Here is a 20,109-nt window from a genome sequence, read left to right on the forward strand (position 1 = left end):
AAAATCTAATTAAAACATAATGAACCCATCACAAAAGAAGCTAATTAACAAAATGTCTCACTTGAAGTAACAAAGCGAGAATTTAGCTTTGTCTGGTTCTGCTTCATCCCCTAACACAGCAGGGGCTTTAACAGAGGGTTAGGGATAATGAGGAACTGAGGACTTCTTATGCTCAATGCATCATTAAAGAGCAAATTGAGTGTACATACTACATAGTGCGCACACGTTTGCAATTGAAAGTTTTAAAGAGAAAACAAAAATAGGCCTTAAAACTCTGTTCTACGACAAAGGCAATTTGGATACGAAAATTAATGAGCGTATTAGAAAAACTGAGTTTTTAAAGGGACACTCCACTTTTTTTGAAAATATGCTCATTTTCAGCTCCCCTAGAGTTAAACATTTGATTCTGACCGTTTTGGAATCCATTCAGCTGATCTCCCGGTCTGGCGCTAGCACTTTTAGCATAGCTTAGCATAATTCATTGAATCTGATTAGGCCATTAGCATCACGCTCAAAAATAACCAAAGAGTTTTGAGATTTTTCTTATTTAAAACTTGACTCTTCTGTAGTTACATCGTGTACTTAAGACTGGCAGAAAATTAAAAGTTGCGATTTTTTTAGGCAGATATGGCTAGGAACTATACTCTCATTCTGGCGTAATAATCACAGATTTTTTTGCTGTAACATGGCTGCAACAGGCGCAATGATATTACGCATCAGCCGAAAATAGTACCTTTAGTATCTTCATTATCAGGGGACTATTTTTGGGCACTGTGTAATTTTACTGCGCCTCCAGCAGCCATGTTACGGCAGCAAAGTCTTTGATTATCACGCTAGAATGAAAGTATAGTTTCTAGCCATATCTGCCTAGAAAAATCACAACTTTTAATTTTCCGTCGGCCTTAGTACACAATAATGAGTAATGTGTGCAACTAACAAAAACAGTTCAAATATTCTGCTTTTATGTTATCTTGCCAGACACCATGAAATCTGGAAACTTTAGATCTGGACAGTTTGCTATTGAATAGGACTGTTGAATGTTGTTTCTATCCTGTTTACCACAAGCAAGATAAGACACGAAACTATATTGAAGGAAGAAAGACTTAGAAAAGGCGGGAGTAACCAGGATTATGCCGTTCCTCTTCAGTCTATCTATGGAGTCTACAACAAGCTGATGACTAATTATGCATCCTCACGTTTAGGACAGTGTGTGTGGGCAGCAGAACTGTAAAAGCATTCCTGAGGTTACAGCTCTCAATAAATTAAACTTATTGGGATATTTGCATCTTGATGGCCTATTTACCCTAAAGGAGATGAGACAGTCTGAAGGAGAGATTTCACCTCAGGGCCAAACATTTACAAGTATGTGACCTTTGTCTGAAAACGCATTTGTTTAAGCAATGTTTTTTTTTTCTCAATCACAACAACTGCCTATAATACATTTTCATCTGAGTGAAAAATCTCTCAAACCTCATGCATTTAACAAGAGGATGGCAAAAACTTTTTTCCAGAAAAAAGTTCCAGAAGAAATCGGACATTATGGAGGTTTTCTGGACTTAAGGGCCACGTTGTGAGATGATTTCAAATGCATGCGTTTTCTTCAGCTACATTTACGCTAAATTAAGGTCAGCGTTTGATCTCTCTGGGTCCTTTACATGCAAAATGCCAAGTGAATACAGAAACAACATGAGTAAGTGGATTGGACTTGGATTTTAAGAACATGTAGCCTACTATTAGAGCAACATCATGTAAACAAAAAATCTTTAAACCCAAACATCTTTTCCGACATTTACAAATCACACTCCTTTAAACAGTGTGGCACAGCATCTCAATCATTCACACCGTATTACGGAGAACAGACAGATCAGCATTGGGAGGAAGATGGAGAACCACTTGCTTTGATGTGAAAGAATCATCATTAAATCAATGGAATGGATCTAGACACGAGCGTCTCCATTAGCTAAATTAAATGCATCGTGACTGAGAATATCTGATACAGCCGAGTCACCATTTTCTCATATTTCACATCCTTCAAGTATCCTTTCTAATCTTCTCCACAAGAACATCTGTGGATCTAAAAAAAAGGATCTTTGAACCTTGCCCAGCCAACCACTTCTCTTTATATTAAATGTCTTTTCATCTTCCATCAATTATGTTTTTCATTTCCTTCTCTTCAAACTATATCAGAAGGCATCTGAGCTGAAATGCTTTGGTCTGACAGGAGACTGAGCTCTAGCTAGTGATTGAAATGTCAAAATCAATGATTCTAGAGCGATCTGCAGATGCGTCTTGTTTTTCATTTGTTAAAGTCATGGACACCACAGGCAAATAATGTTAATCACACTTGAGGCAGGTTTATTATCCTGTATTTAGGGCTGTCGCCTGAGAGGAGACAACTAGAATGATGTGATTCCTGGGATAAGGGCTCACAAACATGCCTTTACACGCGAGGTCAACTCTGATAACTTTGTCCTGGGCCACATAAATCCTTATACAGTACTGTAGCCGTCCTGCCTAGTGAAACATAATAGTTTTAAAAAAGCCTTAAGTTAAATCACATCTATGGACCATGATATAACTACTTTTCAGAAACGTGCTATTTTAGATGTGTTGCTTGAAAAACTTTCAGAAAAAGAATTATAAGCAAACTTTCTATAGTGTATATCTCGGCTCTATGAATGAATGCAGGTTCATTCTTACAAAGATGAAATAGCAAACTCCACGCCTATCAGATTACATATTGTAATGATCATAGTAAGATGTCATTCGGTTACAGAAGAGGGGAAAAAATGTATTAACAGGTAATATTGTCTTTACATGTGGAAATACCTGGAGGGGTTTTGCATCATTTAATGATATGCTTATACCAGACAGTTTTGACAGGAGTATTTTCCAGGCTGGTGACTCTAAACTGACATCATTAAAGAGTAACTAAACCCTAACCCAACTTTTTTTAGTTAATGATCTGTAAGAATGGGGCTTTATTAGTGCTTGAGTAACTTTTTTGACATTTGGATATAAAGTGTTTCAATGCTACAATATATAGTGTAAAAACGTCTGAGTGCTGCCCTCTTCAGGTTGAACGGTGGCTACTGCAGTTGAATTTTCCTGTTGGATGTTGCGATACTGCGTGATGTAAGCGGTACGACCCTACGTTGGCAGGTTCAAGCTCACCGCCCTTGTTACGATCTCACCACCCCCTTGGTACGAGCTGTCCCCTCTATGGCCCTTTCCCAAATGGCACACTCCGGACTTGTGGTCCTCCTCAGAGTCCACACTTTGATGACATCATGTAGTGCAGACTATAAGGACCCTTGTTGCGAGGCCACGCGGTTGCACCAGAGTCGTATTTTGGGGCAGGCTCGAGCGTCAAGCCGGAAATAGGAAGATAAGTTGCCCGTCAGTGTGAATTCCTCCCTTCCGTCGTCTGATTGGTCTGATTGCTCTTTTGCAAGGACTTCTGGGTTGGTAAAGTGCGAGAAGCCTTCTGTAGTGTGTGCTTCGCCAAAGACCGCATTAAGGGGGCGCTGATGAGCACACTTCGAAGAGTAAAAATGACAGATGGGACACCCTACAGACTCGTAGACTATGCGAGCATGCGCAAAATAAGGCTACGAGAGCGAAAGTCCACATGAAGTGCGCCATTTGGAACAGGGCCTTCCTCCGTTGGGGTCTGCCCACTCAAATATTGCCAGTGGGTGGAGTCAGGCTCTGATCAGGGGTTTAAAGAGCAAACATATTTTAGAACCGTAAGGGAAAAATTAGAATCCTATAAAGTTTAGTATTAATTATTATGATTATAATTATTCATATAAGATATATTGAACATTATTATAATTTCTAGTACAACACAAAACAAGAGGCATATATTTTGGGATTTCTTTTTTTGGCAGTATAAATTCTACACATTTCCATTCAGAAGACAAGCTACAAAGTTCACAAATGCGTACCACAAAATATACAGTATACCTGGAGGGCATAAACAATTTTAGCAATCCGTATGACAAGTATGACATCTTTTTCAAAACAGTGTTCTTCTGTATCGCAAGACCAGTTTAATTGGTACAAAAAACTGTTCAGTAGTTAAGACATACATAAACCCCTTAGAAAAAAATGGAGTGTTCAAATACATTGGTATGCATGTATCGGCCATACATGCACACATTGGTAATGAAGATGTGGCTACATTTTGCTAAATTAAATCAGTAAATGTCAAAAGTAGCATTAGGATAATAATACAACATAAGTTTGAAACAGAGGCTTTACAAATAGTCATTATACATTTCCAGTGTTTGAAAAAGGAGTTTCACGTTCACATATTCTCAGTATTATGATAATCTTCCACGTGTCGATTGGACAATGAATACATACCAGTTCATTAGAACACTCTCCACTACATAAAAAGACTCAGTAAAAAATAACAATGTTATAAATCCAAATCAACCCGCCCATGTCTGCTCAGTCCACTCTGTGCTATACATGATGCTAGTTAAGAGTCTAGATTCACTGTTTTGTTGGTTCAAACAAGCACTTTATGTGTTTTATGTGCATGTGTCTGTGGACATTGAGTAAACTGTAATTGAGTAAATATCGTCCCTGCAATTTACTGTTGTTCTGGTATGCAGTGCACCTAATGAACTGCTATTATGAATCTGTTACCTGAAGAAAATAACAAGGCTCACATAAGAGTAGAAACTTGGTTAAAAATGACAGGGTGTCCCGACAAAATTGTGATTCTAGAATCTTCCAGCTGTGCCTCACCTGAACACCAGTGTGCTTTCACTGAGAAAAAAAACACATACAGATGCAAAAAAAGAAACCTGAAACAAATATACAAGCTTACAGAAATCATTTTTACAGTCTTCAATCATATATTTTTTGGTTTAAAAAAGAAAAGCTAAAGCAAAATGAAAGAGGTTATGAATAAAAATGATAAATAACAAAAACTGATCACTCATGAACCTATATATATATAAAAAAATCTGTCACTATCCCTTAACTTCTACAAGCTGTTTTTGTGTCTCCTTTCTTTTAAAATGTACAGTCATTATTTGTATATGAAAGGCTGTACAAGCAACCAGGCACATGTCACCAAACTTATAGGGGTGGTTTCTCGGATAGGGATTAGACTAGTCCTAGACTAAAATAAATGTGAGAGCTGTCCAAACTGAAAACAACTTGCACTGACATATCTAGGCCTAATCCTGGCTTAATCTAAACCCTGTCTGGGAAACCACCCCATAAACTTTAAGAAAGGCCTTCAGTGTTTTATTTGATGTTTCAAACAGAAAAAAAATGCACTTTGATTTGTACACAATACAGAGATTATTATCAATCACTTTAAAATATGTGATAATACAAAAAGAGCATAAAAAGCAGAGGTAATAATATATAAACAAATCAACCCTAAACCCTGTCAGGAGCCATTTTAAAAGAGCGTGTGTCTCAATTTTAAAACCACAGGGTAACCCTGACATGATCTGTCCTCCTAGTAGCCCATGTTTAATAATTACTGCATTAAGTTTAAGTCTTTGAACATGTTTGGGATGTAGATTGGAATCTAGGGCAGTACAGAGGAAATGAACTGATTCAGTTAATATCTCTGAAGCATTCCCAAGACAACTAGATGTCTAACATGTCACCTTTCTTCTTTAGTTTTAACTCAATTCTTAAAGGTGTAGTACATTGAAATAGCATTTAGTGTGTTGTTTTTGGGCAAAATCTAAACTTAGGAGGCAAACATGTGAATATGAACTATACATATCAATGCGGATATGAATGGCAGAGCTTAATAATGTCATTAGCAAACAGTTGGACAGTGTATATGATAATAGCATATCCATATGTTTCATGCAGAACATGACCAAAGCAGTTAATGTCTACTACCCAAGATAATGATGGCATATGTGTAGTTATGTTTATGATTCAAAATAAAAACTTTAATAAGTGCAGTTTCGTAGTTAATAATGGTTTACTGCACCGAGCAACAGCATGTTCAAATAGACCAAGGTGTAGCACGGTATGAACAAGAGCAACATGCAGTGCCTAAACTTTATGGTTTGTTTAATGTGTATTTAAAGAAAAACACCACCGTTTTCAATATTCCACTATGTTCTTACCTCAACCCAGATTAATTAATACAAACCTATCCTTCTTCAATGCGTGCACCTTCAATCCCCGCACAGCGCTTCTTGAATATGCCAGCATTTAGCCTAGCCCCATTCATTCCTATGGCTCCAAACAAAAGTTTAATTTTGTGCCACCATACTTGTGTAACTACTCATGTAACAGTCTTTAAATAGGGAAACATGGAAGTGTTTGGTGGCTTCTAAACGCATCCCTGTTTGGATCCTAAGGAATGAATGGGGCTAGGCTAAATGCCAACACATTGACAAGGCGCTGCACAAAGATCAAAAGTGCACGCACCGAAAAAAAGATAGGTATGTATTACTTGTTTAAGTTGAGGCAAGAACATAGCAAAAATTGAAAAACGGTGGTGTTTTCCCCTAAGCAAAATTGACACTGCTTGTGTAGCACTGAACTGCATTATTCCATAAAGAGATCTACTACCCAGACATTCTGAATGGACAAAGATTGACCTGCTATAATCATGATACAGTAGACACCCTTATCAAAATAATGCCAGATTTACATTTGTTGCCCCTACAACCACCACCCCCCCCAGATTCATCAAAATAACGCCCATTCTTTCCCAACCCAAAAGAAAACTGTACAACTAAAAATGTATCTTCTCTCTTCTCCATCAGGCTTAATTCTCATGAAGAGAAAACAGCGCTTCAATTCCAACACTTCATCTCCTCTTGAGTTCTTCTCTGTCTTTATCACTGTGAACAGGTAAAGGTAGTTAATAAACCTTCTTTATGGACATGTTCGTAGTACATATGAAAGACTTAACTAAGGGTATTAGCATTTAGCTGCCTAAAGAGATCAAATTCTTGGGTGATGGTAGTGGACTTAATTATTGATCCACACAAAATCTGCACCTGCACAGAAAGTTCAGAAGATCTCTACAGAAAGTTTACCAGATTTCCACTAAATCGAAATTCCCTTAGCCACTGCAGAAGGCACATTTATTTGGGTATTTGTGTTCATGTGTGCATCCGGCTTCCAGTAAAAGCATCACACATCGAAAGCATGATTTTATTTTTACATTTCTATCTATCAATTTAAAACTCACTCTGCAGATTTATGAATGAAGAGTTTGGTTCCAAAACGCAATAAATCAATTTTGACTAGTTTGGGTAAAATGTGTTTTCTCTACCAAGAAGGTGACAAGATGAAAACCACTATTTTCTATAACAAACTTTCACATAGCATCTTTAGGTTATAAAAACATAAAAAATTAAAATCCATAATTTTCAAAGATTTATAAAAAAAATAAGAACGTTTTTATGTTATAAATCTATTGAATCAATATATAAATGTGCATTTATCTTTGCCATGTTATATTCATTTAGTTGACTAGTGGTATACACTGATTAAAAAAATAAACATTAATGGCATTAATGAAAACACTTACTTTGTCATATTATGAACACTGTCATTGCTGCGGTTATACTTGGGACTTCGTCGCTAAACTTTTTTGACAGCGATCAGCTGTAAAATGTTTTAGTCCTGCTCAATTTTCGTTGACTTTGAGTAAAATAATGGAAGGTTTTTCATAAAATCCTCTGGGGTCAATGTGTTAGCATGACAGAAGCTTCATGCTGTCGGGAGAACAAGCAACAGCCGACATTTTCAGTCTCCCGAGTGCCTTTTGCGTAAATTATTTGATTTTGATGGTTTACGTTTCTTTCCCATCACAGAAAGCCACCACAGGTTTAGTAATGCCATCAAAAGTATTATTTTGTTTTGTTTGTTTGTTGATTACAAAGTACAAGATGAGAAAAACCAGGATTCTGTGTGTATTCATCGTGCCGCCACTATTGTTTACAATGCATGGAATAATGCGCTGTGATTGGTTAAGCAGATTTATTGCATTCTGCAAAGAAGGAGGACTGGCGTTATAGCGTTTTGTGAAAAAAGGGAGAAAAGATGACAGAATAACATGGCGGATATTGTATTTTGTGTAAAATTAAGAATTTACTTTTTAATACTGACCTGATACAATACTGATTTTGGCGTTAACTAATTTTTATTGTTTTTAACGTTTAACGCGTTTTGGAACCAAACTCTTTCAATATCAGTCAATTAATCAATAACCAACCACATCCAGGAACACAATTTAATTTGCATAATCTAAGCATAATCTTCATTGTCCTGTTTTTGAGGACATTAAATTGAACTGAAGTTTTTAGCTGTGGCCAAATTAAATAACATGTTTGCCACCTGTGATGTCTGACCACTCAAGTGTGCATACTGCACACTGTGACTGCCCCTCACCTGATCTGCATGAGGTTTGTTAAGCAGACCGGCCTCCTCGTTGCCTTTATCGCCGGACTTCATCTCCACCACAATATCACCTTTCATGTCACCAGAAGGCCTGGAAAGACGAAAAATCTTGGAATTAACACACATCTTTGCCACGAAACATGACATGTAAATGTTGTTTATCGCTGTTTGGTACTCACACGTCCTTCTTGTCCTTCTTTCCACAGCTTAGCTTGCCTTTCTTATTCAGGAAGAAGATCACAGCCACCAATATAAGCAGCAGCAGAACGCACACCACCACCGCGATCACGACCACGCTCGAACCCGCCTGCTGTGTTTCGGCTGAGGAGAGCAAAAGCGTGAGGGAGAACATATGAGGGAGGGAGCATGAAGAGCGAGAAAAAATGAGAAGAACGTTGGTGAGATGTTGAAAATAGAGATTAAATGGAGAAAAATGGTGGATGCAGAGAAGTTCGGTTCGGGTGGGAGAGGATAAGAAAGAGGGCGTTGGGGGCGTAGTCAAGAGGGTGGGGAGGAAGTAAACTAGAAGTTTACTATTGTTCTTCTATCAATAGCAAATGCAAAAATACACAGTGTGATTCTTGGTAAATAAGGTCATGATACAAGAAATTAATATTACACAGCCTCACACCCTTCCTCAATGCTGTAAGCAAAGGGACGATCAATGCAAACAGCCTTACATTATCATGCACAAACTGATGACAGAAGTTCAGCAGGGGTTATACAGACCTGTTTTAAACACGGGGTTTCCTTCAAGCAGCATTATAGGAAAAAGACAGTTGAGTCCCATTGAACAGTACACACACATCATTAACCCTCATGTATTTGCAAAACATTCTTTTCTCAATCATTATTTTTGCATCGCTTTCTAGTAAAACTATCTAAACGTTTTTAAACCAAGATAAATATACTATAGAGGCCAAATACATTTTAAGAGAATATACACTCACCTAAAGGATTATTAGGAACACCTGTTCAATTTTTCATTAATGCAATTATCTAATCAACCAATCACATGGCAGTTGCTTCAATGCATTTAGAGGTGTGGTCCTGGTCAAGACAATCTCCTGAACTCCAAACTGAATGTCAGAATGGGAAAGAAAGGTGATTTAAGCAATTTTGAGCGTGGCATGGTTGTTGGTACCAAACGGGCCGGTCTGAGTATTTCACAATCTGCTTAGTTACTGGGATTTCCTTACACAACAATTTCCTTAGTGCCAATTGGGCATCATTTAAATGCCACGGCCTACCTGAGCATTGTTTCTGACCATGTCCATCTCTTTATGACCACCATGTACACATCCTCTGATGGCTACTTCCAGCAGGATAATGCACCATGTCACAAAGCTCGAATCATTTCAAATTGGTTTCTTGATTATGACAATGAGTTCACTGTACTAAAATAGCCCCCACAGTCACCAGATCTCAACCCAGTAGAGCATCTTTGGGATGTGGTGGAACGGGAGCTTCGTGCCCTGGATGTGCATCCCACAAATCTCCAACAACTGCAAGATGCTATCCTATCAATATGGGCCAACATTTCTAAAGAAAGCTTTCAGCACCTTGTTGAATCAATACCATGTAGAATTAAGGCAGTTCAGAAGGCGAAACACAGTATTAGTATGGTGTTCCTAATAACCCTTTAGGTGAGTGTATATTGAGGTCTGTGCCAGAGGAATATTTTTCTTGTTTTAAGAATAAACCTCACAGATTTATGTATAAACCATGACAGATCTCTGCTGCTTGGGACAAGTTTTAATGTTTAATACTATTTGCTTCTCAAGTAAATTTATCTTGTTTAAGGCTGTTTAGATTTTTAGATCTTAAATGTTTTTATTGCGGTGCTTAAATGAGGTCCATCACCACAATGATGACACAAACATGTGCACATACAACAGCGATGAAATGAGCCAGCTAAACACCTCACCACACGCCCGAGGATGGAGGGAAAGGAGAAGAGTATTAAGACACAGACACCTCAGACACAGAGAGGAAGGAGAGAGAGGAAAGTAAAATAGAACAGAATCCTTTATTGTCCCATACAAGGGAAAGTTAAAGGTGCAGCATCCACAAAATATAGGACGGACATCATACAAAGATCACATACATAATACAATATACAATATGCACAGTGTTTGGTAAGGGTACGTAATATACAATGTACAGAGCTAGAGAACTAGATCATGGAGTATATTCAAGAAAGAGTCCTGAGAGGAGGAGGAAGAAGAGGAGCAGAGAGAGCTGGGACAAGTGTCTACCTCGGTTAGCGGCATTGGCATCTGCTGCTGTAGCTTGCTCTGCAAAGATGTAACAAGAGAGGCTGGATTTAGTGAATGTGGCTTGAAATAATTTGATCATTTACTTTAAATCAGGGTTGAGAAAAGTTGTGTTTGGAATGGTTTAGTTCGCCCTCCAGGACCAAAGCTGAATGGACTTGGAATACCTGCAGAATTTTCTACATGCTTTAAAATGCTACATACACAAAGCATACAGCATAAACTGACGGTAAGCAATAAGGAAGTTTTCTAATCTAGCCACAGTATGTACAAAATAAAACGTGCTAACCTTTGATGGACACCGTAAATGTCTTGCTGTCTTTTCCATGCACGTTGGATGCTTCGCATGTGACACCGTCGTTCAGAACTGCAGATGTGGCTTTAAGTGTGATAGTGCTGATGAACTTATTCCCCATTACTGTTACAGACTACACACACACATGCAAAATCAAACAATTACACAATGATTATAGATCACATTTATGAATATAGATCACTGATGTGAAGATCATTATTCGTTAAAATCACACACCTCTTTGCCAGAGGGTTTCCAGGTGAACTGTGGAGCAGGATAACCAAGAGCGGAGCAGTTGAGAGTGACTAAGTTCCCCTCTTTAGCAACCATACCATTCACTGGAGCCTCAATCTCAGGTTTACCTTCAAGAACAGACAGAGAGAGCGAGAGAGAGAGAGAGAGAGAGAGAGAGAGAGAGAGAGAGAGAAAACATTTAACATCACACCCTCAACCAGGTCATCTTAAACACCAGCTCTTGCTTTTCCCATTAGTTACAAAAAAAAACCATTACATCTACTCTAGCCATTGCATTACTCCATGTGCTCAGCACCAGGGGAGAACTTAAATAACGCATTACATGGTAAATGACGCCCGTATGTTATAGTAGCCGCATCCTCTCCTGCTTGTAAATTCTTAAAACCAGGAAATGGTGTGAACTTCACCCATGAACACTCATTATTACTATATAACAAACACAGGAAAGTAAATGTGGAAGCAAAGTTTTCCAGGTTCAACATAAAAGGCTCTTGAGACTTGAGAGTGTGTCACATAAACTTAAAGCGCCCTATTTTAATGATCTAAGGGCATTGTCTGAAGTCTTAACAGGTGTGTCTGATTCCACTTTTGCTAATTTAAAGACAGGAAAAATGGTTTGTGCGCCAAGCACGGAGTCTGGAAGGGTTGTTCCTATTTTGTTAATGAATAATGGGTGTGTTTTGGGCGTAATGTGCAATAAACCAATGAGAGTCTTATCTCTCATCCCCTTTAAAAGCCAGTTGCGTTTGGGCCATGCTGATTCCATGTTTAGATGGCGGAATTTGCAAACTTAAAAACTAAGCGGAGGAAGAAGACCACCAGTTTAAGATTGATATTAAAAAATTGCGTTATTTTTATTTGTTTGTATTTGTTATTTTTTGGTATTAAAACCTTTAAAAGTCGTTTTCTTTCAGTCATGGAAATAAAATTAACAGGCTTTTAATTTGCTGTAAATGGATGGATAACCTAAATGATCTGTGTTATCTCAAAAAGTAATTTACAAATATGCAAGAAAATGTTTGTACTGTAAAAATACTTTCTTGTAACATACATGAGATAAAGAATTTACAAATGTCGAGAGAGCCTTCAGCACTCGGACAGCGCCGTGAAAAGCATTACTTAAAAACGGTTCTTATCTCATCATATCCACAGGTACAAAGTCATCTTATACAATAAATCTGTGGGGTAGTATTTAATTTTTTTTAAATATATGCAATATTTGCATTTGTTTAAAGTAAAACATTTAATTTCTTACCAGGCTACAGGTGAAGCAGGTCTTTACGCCTTCTAACGTCTCATAATTGGTCCTCATTTATGTCCAAGAGACTCAATAATAATCTTTTACATTTTAATCCGTTGATTTATCATAATTTAAAACATTTATGTGCAGCTTCCTTTATGTGCTGTCGTCTCGTTTATAGGCATATATTACTCACGCGCCCATTAAAAAACAATTTTAGACCAGGTTTTTGTTGTTCAAGGACCTCGTTTTCAGACCAGAACGCCTATGGATGCAAAATTGTGCGCAAATTCATTTGCTATTTAAACAACGTGGCGCTAAACGTGAAAATGATAATTGTGCTGGGTTGAAACTAGCAAAAGACACTTGCGTCGCGCATTGCGCTGCATTGAACCAGGTGTATGATAGAGCCCAAAGTTTTTAACAGTTTATTAGATATATTATGGATTTCAGAATACAGCCGCACTCAATAGAAGGTTGACTACATATATTACATATTTTGCGAATTAAGATTACAATTAAATGTATATGTATTTTTAAAAATGCACATTTTAATTTAGAATCTCTGTTATTTCAGAAAAATGCAAACTCTGATAAGTGGATCTCGGCTTAGAATTGGTAGGTAGGTTAAACTTTACTATAAATTCGACAATTAAACCTTTTTGCAAATGCAGTTCAAACTGACATACGCCATTATATAAAGCATACACATACCATGGTTTAACAACTCTATAGCTCATTGTAAGTTTGTCTTGAAGGCATCAGACATGAAGCCGAACTGACATTATAATAAAAAGAGGAATCTTGATACTGATAATGACTATAAACAGTATTATCAGACCAGCAAAATTCATTGTGGCTGTGTTAATACGTCAATCTGTAGATATCTAAAGATATTATCCAGATAATGGAGGACCAGCTGCTATTACATAAGAGCTGGCTGTTAACATTGTTGACAGTGAGTAGTTTACTTAATAACCGAGCATATTTTCATCTTCTGAATACAAGCTGTTTTGACAGCTTTTATTCACATTTTACATTGGCAAGCGATTAACATTCAAGTGTCTTTCTTCCCTGAGTTCAATTCATTTTGATTCCATTTGTATAACACAATAAGATAATAGTGTGTGCAGGTAGTACCTTGAACGGTAATGGTGACATTGGCTTGTTTTTCGAGACCTGGCACAGTGGGTACAGCTCCCACACATAAATACAGACCAGCGTCAGAGAGAGTCACTGACTGGAGAGTCAACACACCGTTCTGCGACAGCACCTTTGAGCCCTACAGTACACACGCACAAAAACACAATGAAACAAAAAGCTCCATGTGGAAAATTGATACCGATAGGTTCACAGAAAGCAACGTGGCGAAGTAAAAACAAAGCATTTGAGGTACTCAAAGGAAGGATGGAGATATATTGACTTGCCCTTTTTCCACTGCAGGGTGTAACTGTCCGAGGACTTGGTCTTACATTGAAGCTCCACAGCATTTCCCTGAGAAACATTCAAAGGACCTTCTGGAGCTACAACCACAGGGTCAAGATCTGGATGACATAAGAAGAGAGTGGTTACAAGAGAATATAGCTAACGAATGATGGAAAATTACACGGTTGTGATTTATTTTAAAATATTAGTGTTTCTTTAGTAAACTCAACAACAAGTTCTCACATACTCTGCCATGGTGACATTGATACTCACAATGCACATTAACGTTCAAAGTCTTTTCAAGTATAACGTCGGGTCCAGCATCAAAATCCTCAGCTTCACACTTATAAGTTCCAGCGTCCTCGCGGGTCACACTCTTCAACATCAAACTACCTGCTGACCCTGTCAATTGGTTCTCCTGTAAATAAATAAGTGAATGAGTCAATGATCAAAACAAAATTCAATTATTTGGATTGGCAATCTGGCACGGATGGTTCTCCTCTTCAGAAAAAATAAAGTTTGGCTGAGGGTTTCCATCAGTCTCACAGATCATATGCACATCATCCCCCTCTTTGATCGGCCCATGATTCATAATTTTAAAAAACACATTTTCCGCTGAATCTGATTGGAGGAGAGTACAGGATTAGGGTTTTCAATCGAATACAACGTATAGATGATTGAATTGGCTCATCATGAGAGTATGTGTGTGCGTGGGACTCACAAAGCAACGTGAGGTTGAATGTATCAGAGCTTTCCTGTTTGATCTGTTTGTTTGGCATGCTGTACTCCACAGTGCAATGGAAAACTGATTTAGCATCTGCTTTTTCTGGCCGCATGAACAGTGTGCTGGTCACAGTGTACAGGCCTGAGGCTTCCTTCACTACACCAGCTATCATGTATGTTTCTGAAAAGCAGAGAGAGATAGAAAAGGCATGGTTAGAAGCAGTTTTCAATTTATAACAAATCAACGGACCTCCATCTAGACCCTACTGAAAGAACCCACAATGTACTGTTAAAGAGCTTTAAGGGTTGTTCACACTATCATGATAACTATAAAAATATAGTTTTGAAAATCGTTTTATATTAAAGGGAATAGCGGAGTTCACACCACAACTATAATGATAAAGACACAATAAATGATATCGTTGGGATCACTTTCGGAGCTATTTTTCCCACCTAATAAACAACAATACACCATTGACAGCCAATCAAATCTATTTGAACTTGCACGTGCACAATAAGAAGCTCATTGCTAAGGTCTATAAAGTCACTGTTTCGAGTTACGCGAATATGTTGAAGACATCTGCTGGCTACCCGCTGTGAACAGCATCTTTACATATTTGGTGACGCGTAAACAATTGCAAAAGTTTTTATTACAAGAAACATCCAATATTAGTTAATGCCATTAAAGGCAAGTGCTTTGCGTGAGTGCCGCGCACGTAAGCGAATTAGCATAAAGTTATCGTTATGATGTGGACGCTACTATAGTTATCATTATAGTTAACGTTATAGACGGTTTCAGCAGTAACAACATAAACAAACGGCTTTCGTGGAACAAACGTAACTTTTGGTAAACTCCGCAAAAAAAGTAGATTACCGTAGTTCATATTTTATAGCTAAAGCGTATAAAAAACAACACTGAGCTAACGTTACTACTATAATGTATCAGTGGCGGCTGGTGACTTTTTTTTTGAAGCGCAAGATGCGAAGTTCGTCACAACATGTATGTAGCTTGTCATGTGTGTGGTTCGTAATTTCAAAATATGTGTTCTGCGCTTTGAGAGATCGTGTGTGCATCACGTGTCATGCCATAATAAGTGCCTGCTGCATACGCATCTAAAGGGATTATGATAAAAGAGACGCTTAACTCGCATAATCAGAGTTTACTGTTAAGGATGTGTCTAGCATGTATTTTGGGAACGTGAGCGTCTCTTTTTATCACAAATGGTTTTGACGCCTCTGCAACAGGCACCCACCCTGGCATGACACGTGATGCACACACGATCTCCCAAAGCGCAGAACACACACAAAAAAGGGAACCACACACGTGGCAATCCGAACACTTATTTTGAATTAGCGCATTCTCGGATGAGCAGTCACGAGCTGCCACTGTAATGTATACTATGATAACTACAAACGGGCTGCCAAACGTCTCATCACATAGCAGTGATCCATGATCACCGTCTCCCCTCGTCTTTAGGAAACCAAAACAGGTGTTTGTTCCATAGTTCAGTTTAGACACTAGTCAGGCCATTAAACAAACTGAGACCGGAAGTTAAGTTCTAACCAGACGCATAACCGCAGCAATGCACGTGCGTCTGATGAAACCATCTATAGTTGTCATTATAATGTGAACGCCCCTTTAGTCTCGAATTTCATCTGTAACTTTTATTAATAATATTACATACTCTATAATGCTTTTTGTTGAGTATTTAAAGACAATGCAATATCCTTTTACAGCATCTGTCTGCAGTATGAACATCCTGGCTGTATGAGATCTGTAATTGAAGAGTTTCGTTGCAAAACGAGATAACTCCGTTTTTTTATTGTTCAGAAATCTTGTTTTTCGGTTGTGCATTTCGATTAATATCAATTCAACTCCAGTTGGTTTGTTTTGATTAAAACCTTCATAACTTAAAAAATACAGCTAAGTAGCACCATAAAACAAAATAATAACATGATAACAGAATAATAAACATGTTTTGACAAAAATGTTAAAAAATGGATTTATCTCATTTTGCAATGAAACTCTTCAATTCAACTGTTGGTGTGACACCGAAATTGACCTCAGCTGGTTTTTTTTTTTTTTTTTTGACTATAGTGTGCAGACAGTGATTAATAGTAACAATGTCAGATCCTTTGAGATTGAACACATACTCTCCTTAACGTCCTTTACTTCAGGCATAGGTGTGCCATCCTTGAACCAGATTAAACGAGGCTGAGGGTGTGCGTTCCTACTGGTGCACCTTCCAACCTAAACAGATGAATGCCACAAATGCTATTCTTGTTAAAACAAGGTACAAATAAAGTGAAACACATCTCACATTAATCATATGCAGCAATATAAGACTCACCTCAGAGGAGGAGGTTACTCCCTCAAAGAGAGCGATAGACTGGTCATTGCCAGATATCACAGGCTTCTCTGGAGCATCTGTGAGAGGACGAGATGAAAAACATTATTATTGCAATTAAATTTTTTTAATAGATTAATTACTTAAATATGATTTCCAAAACAAATTACAGACCATCACACAAACAGGCATGCGCCAACTGGCAAGTCTAAACAGGGTTCCTACACCTTAGTTAACTTTAAATTCAAGGACCTTTCAAGGACTTTCCAGGTCAAATACCCTCAAATTCAAGGATTAAATGTGGGGACACATTTCAAGTGAGAGCAAGGTTACATCATGTTACTTTTTAAGATACATTGTTACAGTTCCCTTTCAAGGGAACTCGTGCTGCGTCACTGCGGTGACACTTTGGGGACACCTCCAAGGGTAAGTGTGTCTGAATGAATTCAACCAATGGGGAGGCTTAACAACAAAGACAGGGTGACGCAGGAGCCAGGAAGTATATCGCTATCTGAAATATTGCCAAAGACGGTGTAACAGGGACGCAGGAAGTATGGCAAGCGAGACGCAGCGTCTCATTCCCTTCTCGGGGAACAACAGTTACATACGTAACCCGAGACGTTTTCATGTGTCAAACACAACTATGCAAAAAAGCATTTTGGTATGAATCAACATTCGCATACAGAAGATATAAGCATTTAAAGCGAACAGTTGTGTGCTTAAAAAATCTAGAATTTTTATGATATTATCCACAGAAAATAATACTGTATAGATTTTTCTCAGAAAACTTCTTGGATAAAATAGATTCAAGCACTTTCAATGACCTGTATCTATGTATGTATATTTCAAAAACTTCCCAGGGCCTTGAATTTTTTTCCCCCAGATTCACACATTTTCAAGGATTTCAAGGACCCGTGGGAACACTGTCTAAAGCCATAAAAGGGAAAACTTAGAAATCTGCTAAATATGTAGAAAAGGCAAATAAATTTAAACTATGACTTTGATCTCTTTCCAAAACACTTTAACACTCCAACTACTCCCCACCCTCTAATTCACACGCAAGGTCATCATATCACTGTCCCAGCTGTCATCTGCTACAAATATAAACATCATCATTTTCAATAGCATTAACAGTCATTCTTCCTACCAGAGCCTCTATCTCTCTTTGTCTTTTTACATTTTCATAGCACAAGAGACCTAATATAGTTCTCAGTTCATGTATGCTTCAATTTGTCTTTGGTCATTTCTTCTAACATTTCTTAAAAATGTAAAATATGGAGGAACATAATTGCTCATTAATACTCAGTGTTGAAGAAACAACTGAGATATGACAAAAAAAAAAAATTTCTTAAACAAATTTGAGCAATTCACCAAATAATCTCTCTCTCTCTCTCTCTCTCCCTCTCTCTCTCTCTCTCTCTCTCTCTCTCTCTCTCTCTCTCCATAAAACAGCTACAGAGAATAAGAGTGTATTTGTATGGAGATGGACATTTCTCCCTCTTAAAACGAGGACATTTCTCTCTAGTGAAGCCATTAGCCATGAAGCAGGCAGAAGTATTGTCTCCTGGGAGGAGATACCATTGTTTTCCGGTCCCAATGCACTCATTCACAATTATTACAGCCATTACGGCTCTCTCTCTATACAGTCTGGCGTGGAAAATGAACAAAGAGCCTGTTCTGTTACTCTCTATATGCGCACACATACTTGCACGCAGCACACGACCCCCTATGCACAAACACAGTTGCCACAGTTTTTCATAAAGTGACCTCTTCACACACACAACTGGGGGAGGGATTTTAAAGAAATAATGAGTTGGGGAGCAGCGGGCTGAAAGTTCAATATCACCTAATGCAGAAGTACATCGAAATAAATGTGTTTATGGAGCTTTTGTCAAGGTTTGTCAGTGAGCTCCTTTGCTCCTGATCCTAAAAACATTTTTGGAGTTTCAGGATGAGGTCTATTTGCAAGACAGGGTACTATGTTGTGAGACCCTTCCCATATACTGGCTATCACAGCCTTAAAATGACATCCATCAAACATGACAAGTGCAATCACTCTATTAATCAATAGTGTCAAATGCAATCTTAACGGTTATAATCGACCCGGGGCAACTTATAAACAACACCCAGGGCTAATGAATAGGAGTTAAAGTGGCTGGCCATATGTCTCATTTAGGTTATGCAAAATTGTGGAGCAGACACATGCACAGATGAATAGGCCATAAGCCAATAAAGAATTTTCAGCTGTGTTTGCTGTATGAATCTACCCTGTACATGTTAATATAAAACTGCATAAGACTTACACTTTGTATGATAAATAGTGGAGCCAGTTGTAAAATAAAACATAGGAGGCGTTCAAAAGTGTGAGTTCTGGACAGTGGCAGGTCGTGACTGCTCTTCCGAGGGGCGCAAATTTACAATATGTGTTCGAAGTGTCATGCGTGTTGCACGTGTTTTCAAAATATGTGTTTGTTACGTCATGTGATCCTATGTGTATCACGTGTTTTATCAAAATAAGTGCCTGCTGCAGAGGCTTCAAAACCGTTTATGATAAAAAAGACGACCACGTTCACGAAATACACGCAAGACACTCCCTTAACAGTAAACTCTGATTACGCATGAGATTATGGGAGTATCTGGCAAATGCGAGCGTCTCTTTTATCATAAACATGGGTGTGCCTCATAAGTCTTGAAAAGTGAAGCCGCTGACTTTTTGATCGCCCCCTGGTGGCTGGCTGCAGTACAAGCCATAAACCCCGCCCTCTCTATTCAAACTAATGGGACTCTGCTCTAAATTAAAAAATATTTACACTTCCAATAAAAGTTTCAGAAATATGTTTTTGGTCCTTTCAGGTAGTTGATATTACGCTGATATATGTTCAATTGTTATTTTTTGTGATACGTTTTTGTAGCTTCTAATTTGATGCTATAGAAACGGGGCGTGCCGTTATGATTGGCGTAGTTGAATTAGGCACGCGAGCGTTTGATACCGCAGCTCTGCCTCTGTCTCCACGGACGATACCTTCTGCGCATGCCTTGGCTCCAAACTGACGTTCTTACAAAACATGGTGGCGACAATGGTCTGACATTTTTGGCTTCAATTCATTACAATGGAGGGAGGCGACGTTGCGTTGT

At 38.2% G+C, this 20,109-nt stretch overlaps 1 protein-coding gene across 1 annotated transcript in view; it reads right to left on the reverse strand.

Moving 5' to 3' along the window:
- Positions 1-3,869: 3,869 nt before the first annotated feature.
- bcam (basal cell adhesion molecule (Lutheran blood group)) overlaps positions 3,870-20,109 on the reverse strand; it is a 53,283-nt gene continuing 37,043 nt past the window's right edge. Inside the window, exons 4-17 of the mRNA XM_073872100.1 lie at positions 16,978-17,054; positions 16,781-16,877; positions 14,625-14,807; positions 14,395-14,524; positions 14,177-14,313; positions 13,904-14,022; positions 13,619-13,757; positions 11,221-11,345; positions 10,978-11,116; positions 10,671-10,709; positions 9,142-9,162; positions 8,592-8,733; positions 8,404-8,503; positions 3,870-6,845 (exon numbers count right to left, since the gene is read on the reverse strand). Of these exons, the coding sequence (XP_073728201.1) occupies positions 6,843-6,845; positions 8,404-8,503; positions 8,592-8,733; positions 9,142-9,162; positions 10,671-10,709; positions 10,978-11,116; positions 11,221-11,345; positions 13,619-13,757; positions 13,904-14,022; positions 14,177-14,313; positions 14,395-14,524; positions 14,625-14,807; positions 16,781-16,877; positions 16,978-17,054 (1,451 nt within the window). The 3' untranslated portion in view covers positions 3,870-6,842. The remainder of the gene's footprint in view (positions 6,846-8,403; positions 8,504-8,591; positions 8,734-9,141; positions 9,163-10,670; positions 10,710-10,977; positions 11,117-11,220; positions 11,346-13,618; positions 13,758-13,903; positions 14,023-14,176; positions 14,314-14,394; positions 14,525-14,624; positions 14,808-16,780; positions 16,878-16,977; positions 17,055-20,109) is intronic.

Source organism: Misgurnus anguillicaudatus, chromosome 10 (genome assembly GCF_027580225.2).
Source record: "Misgurnus anguillicaudatus chromosome 10, ASM2758022v2, whole genome shotgun sequence".
NCBI classification, from domain to species: domain Eukaryota; kingdom Metazoa; phylum Chordata; class Actinopteri; order Cypriniformes; family Cobitidae; genus Misgurnus; species Misgurnus anguillicaudatus.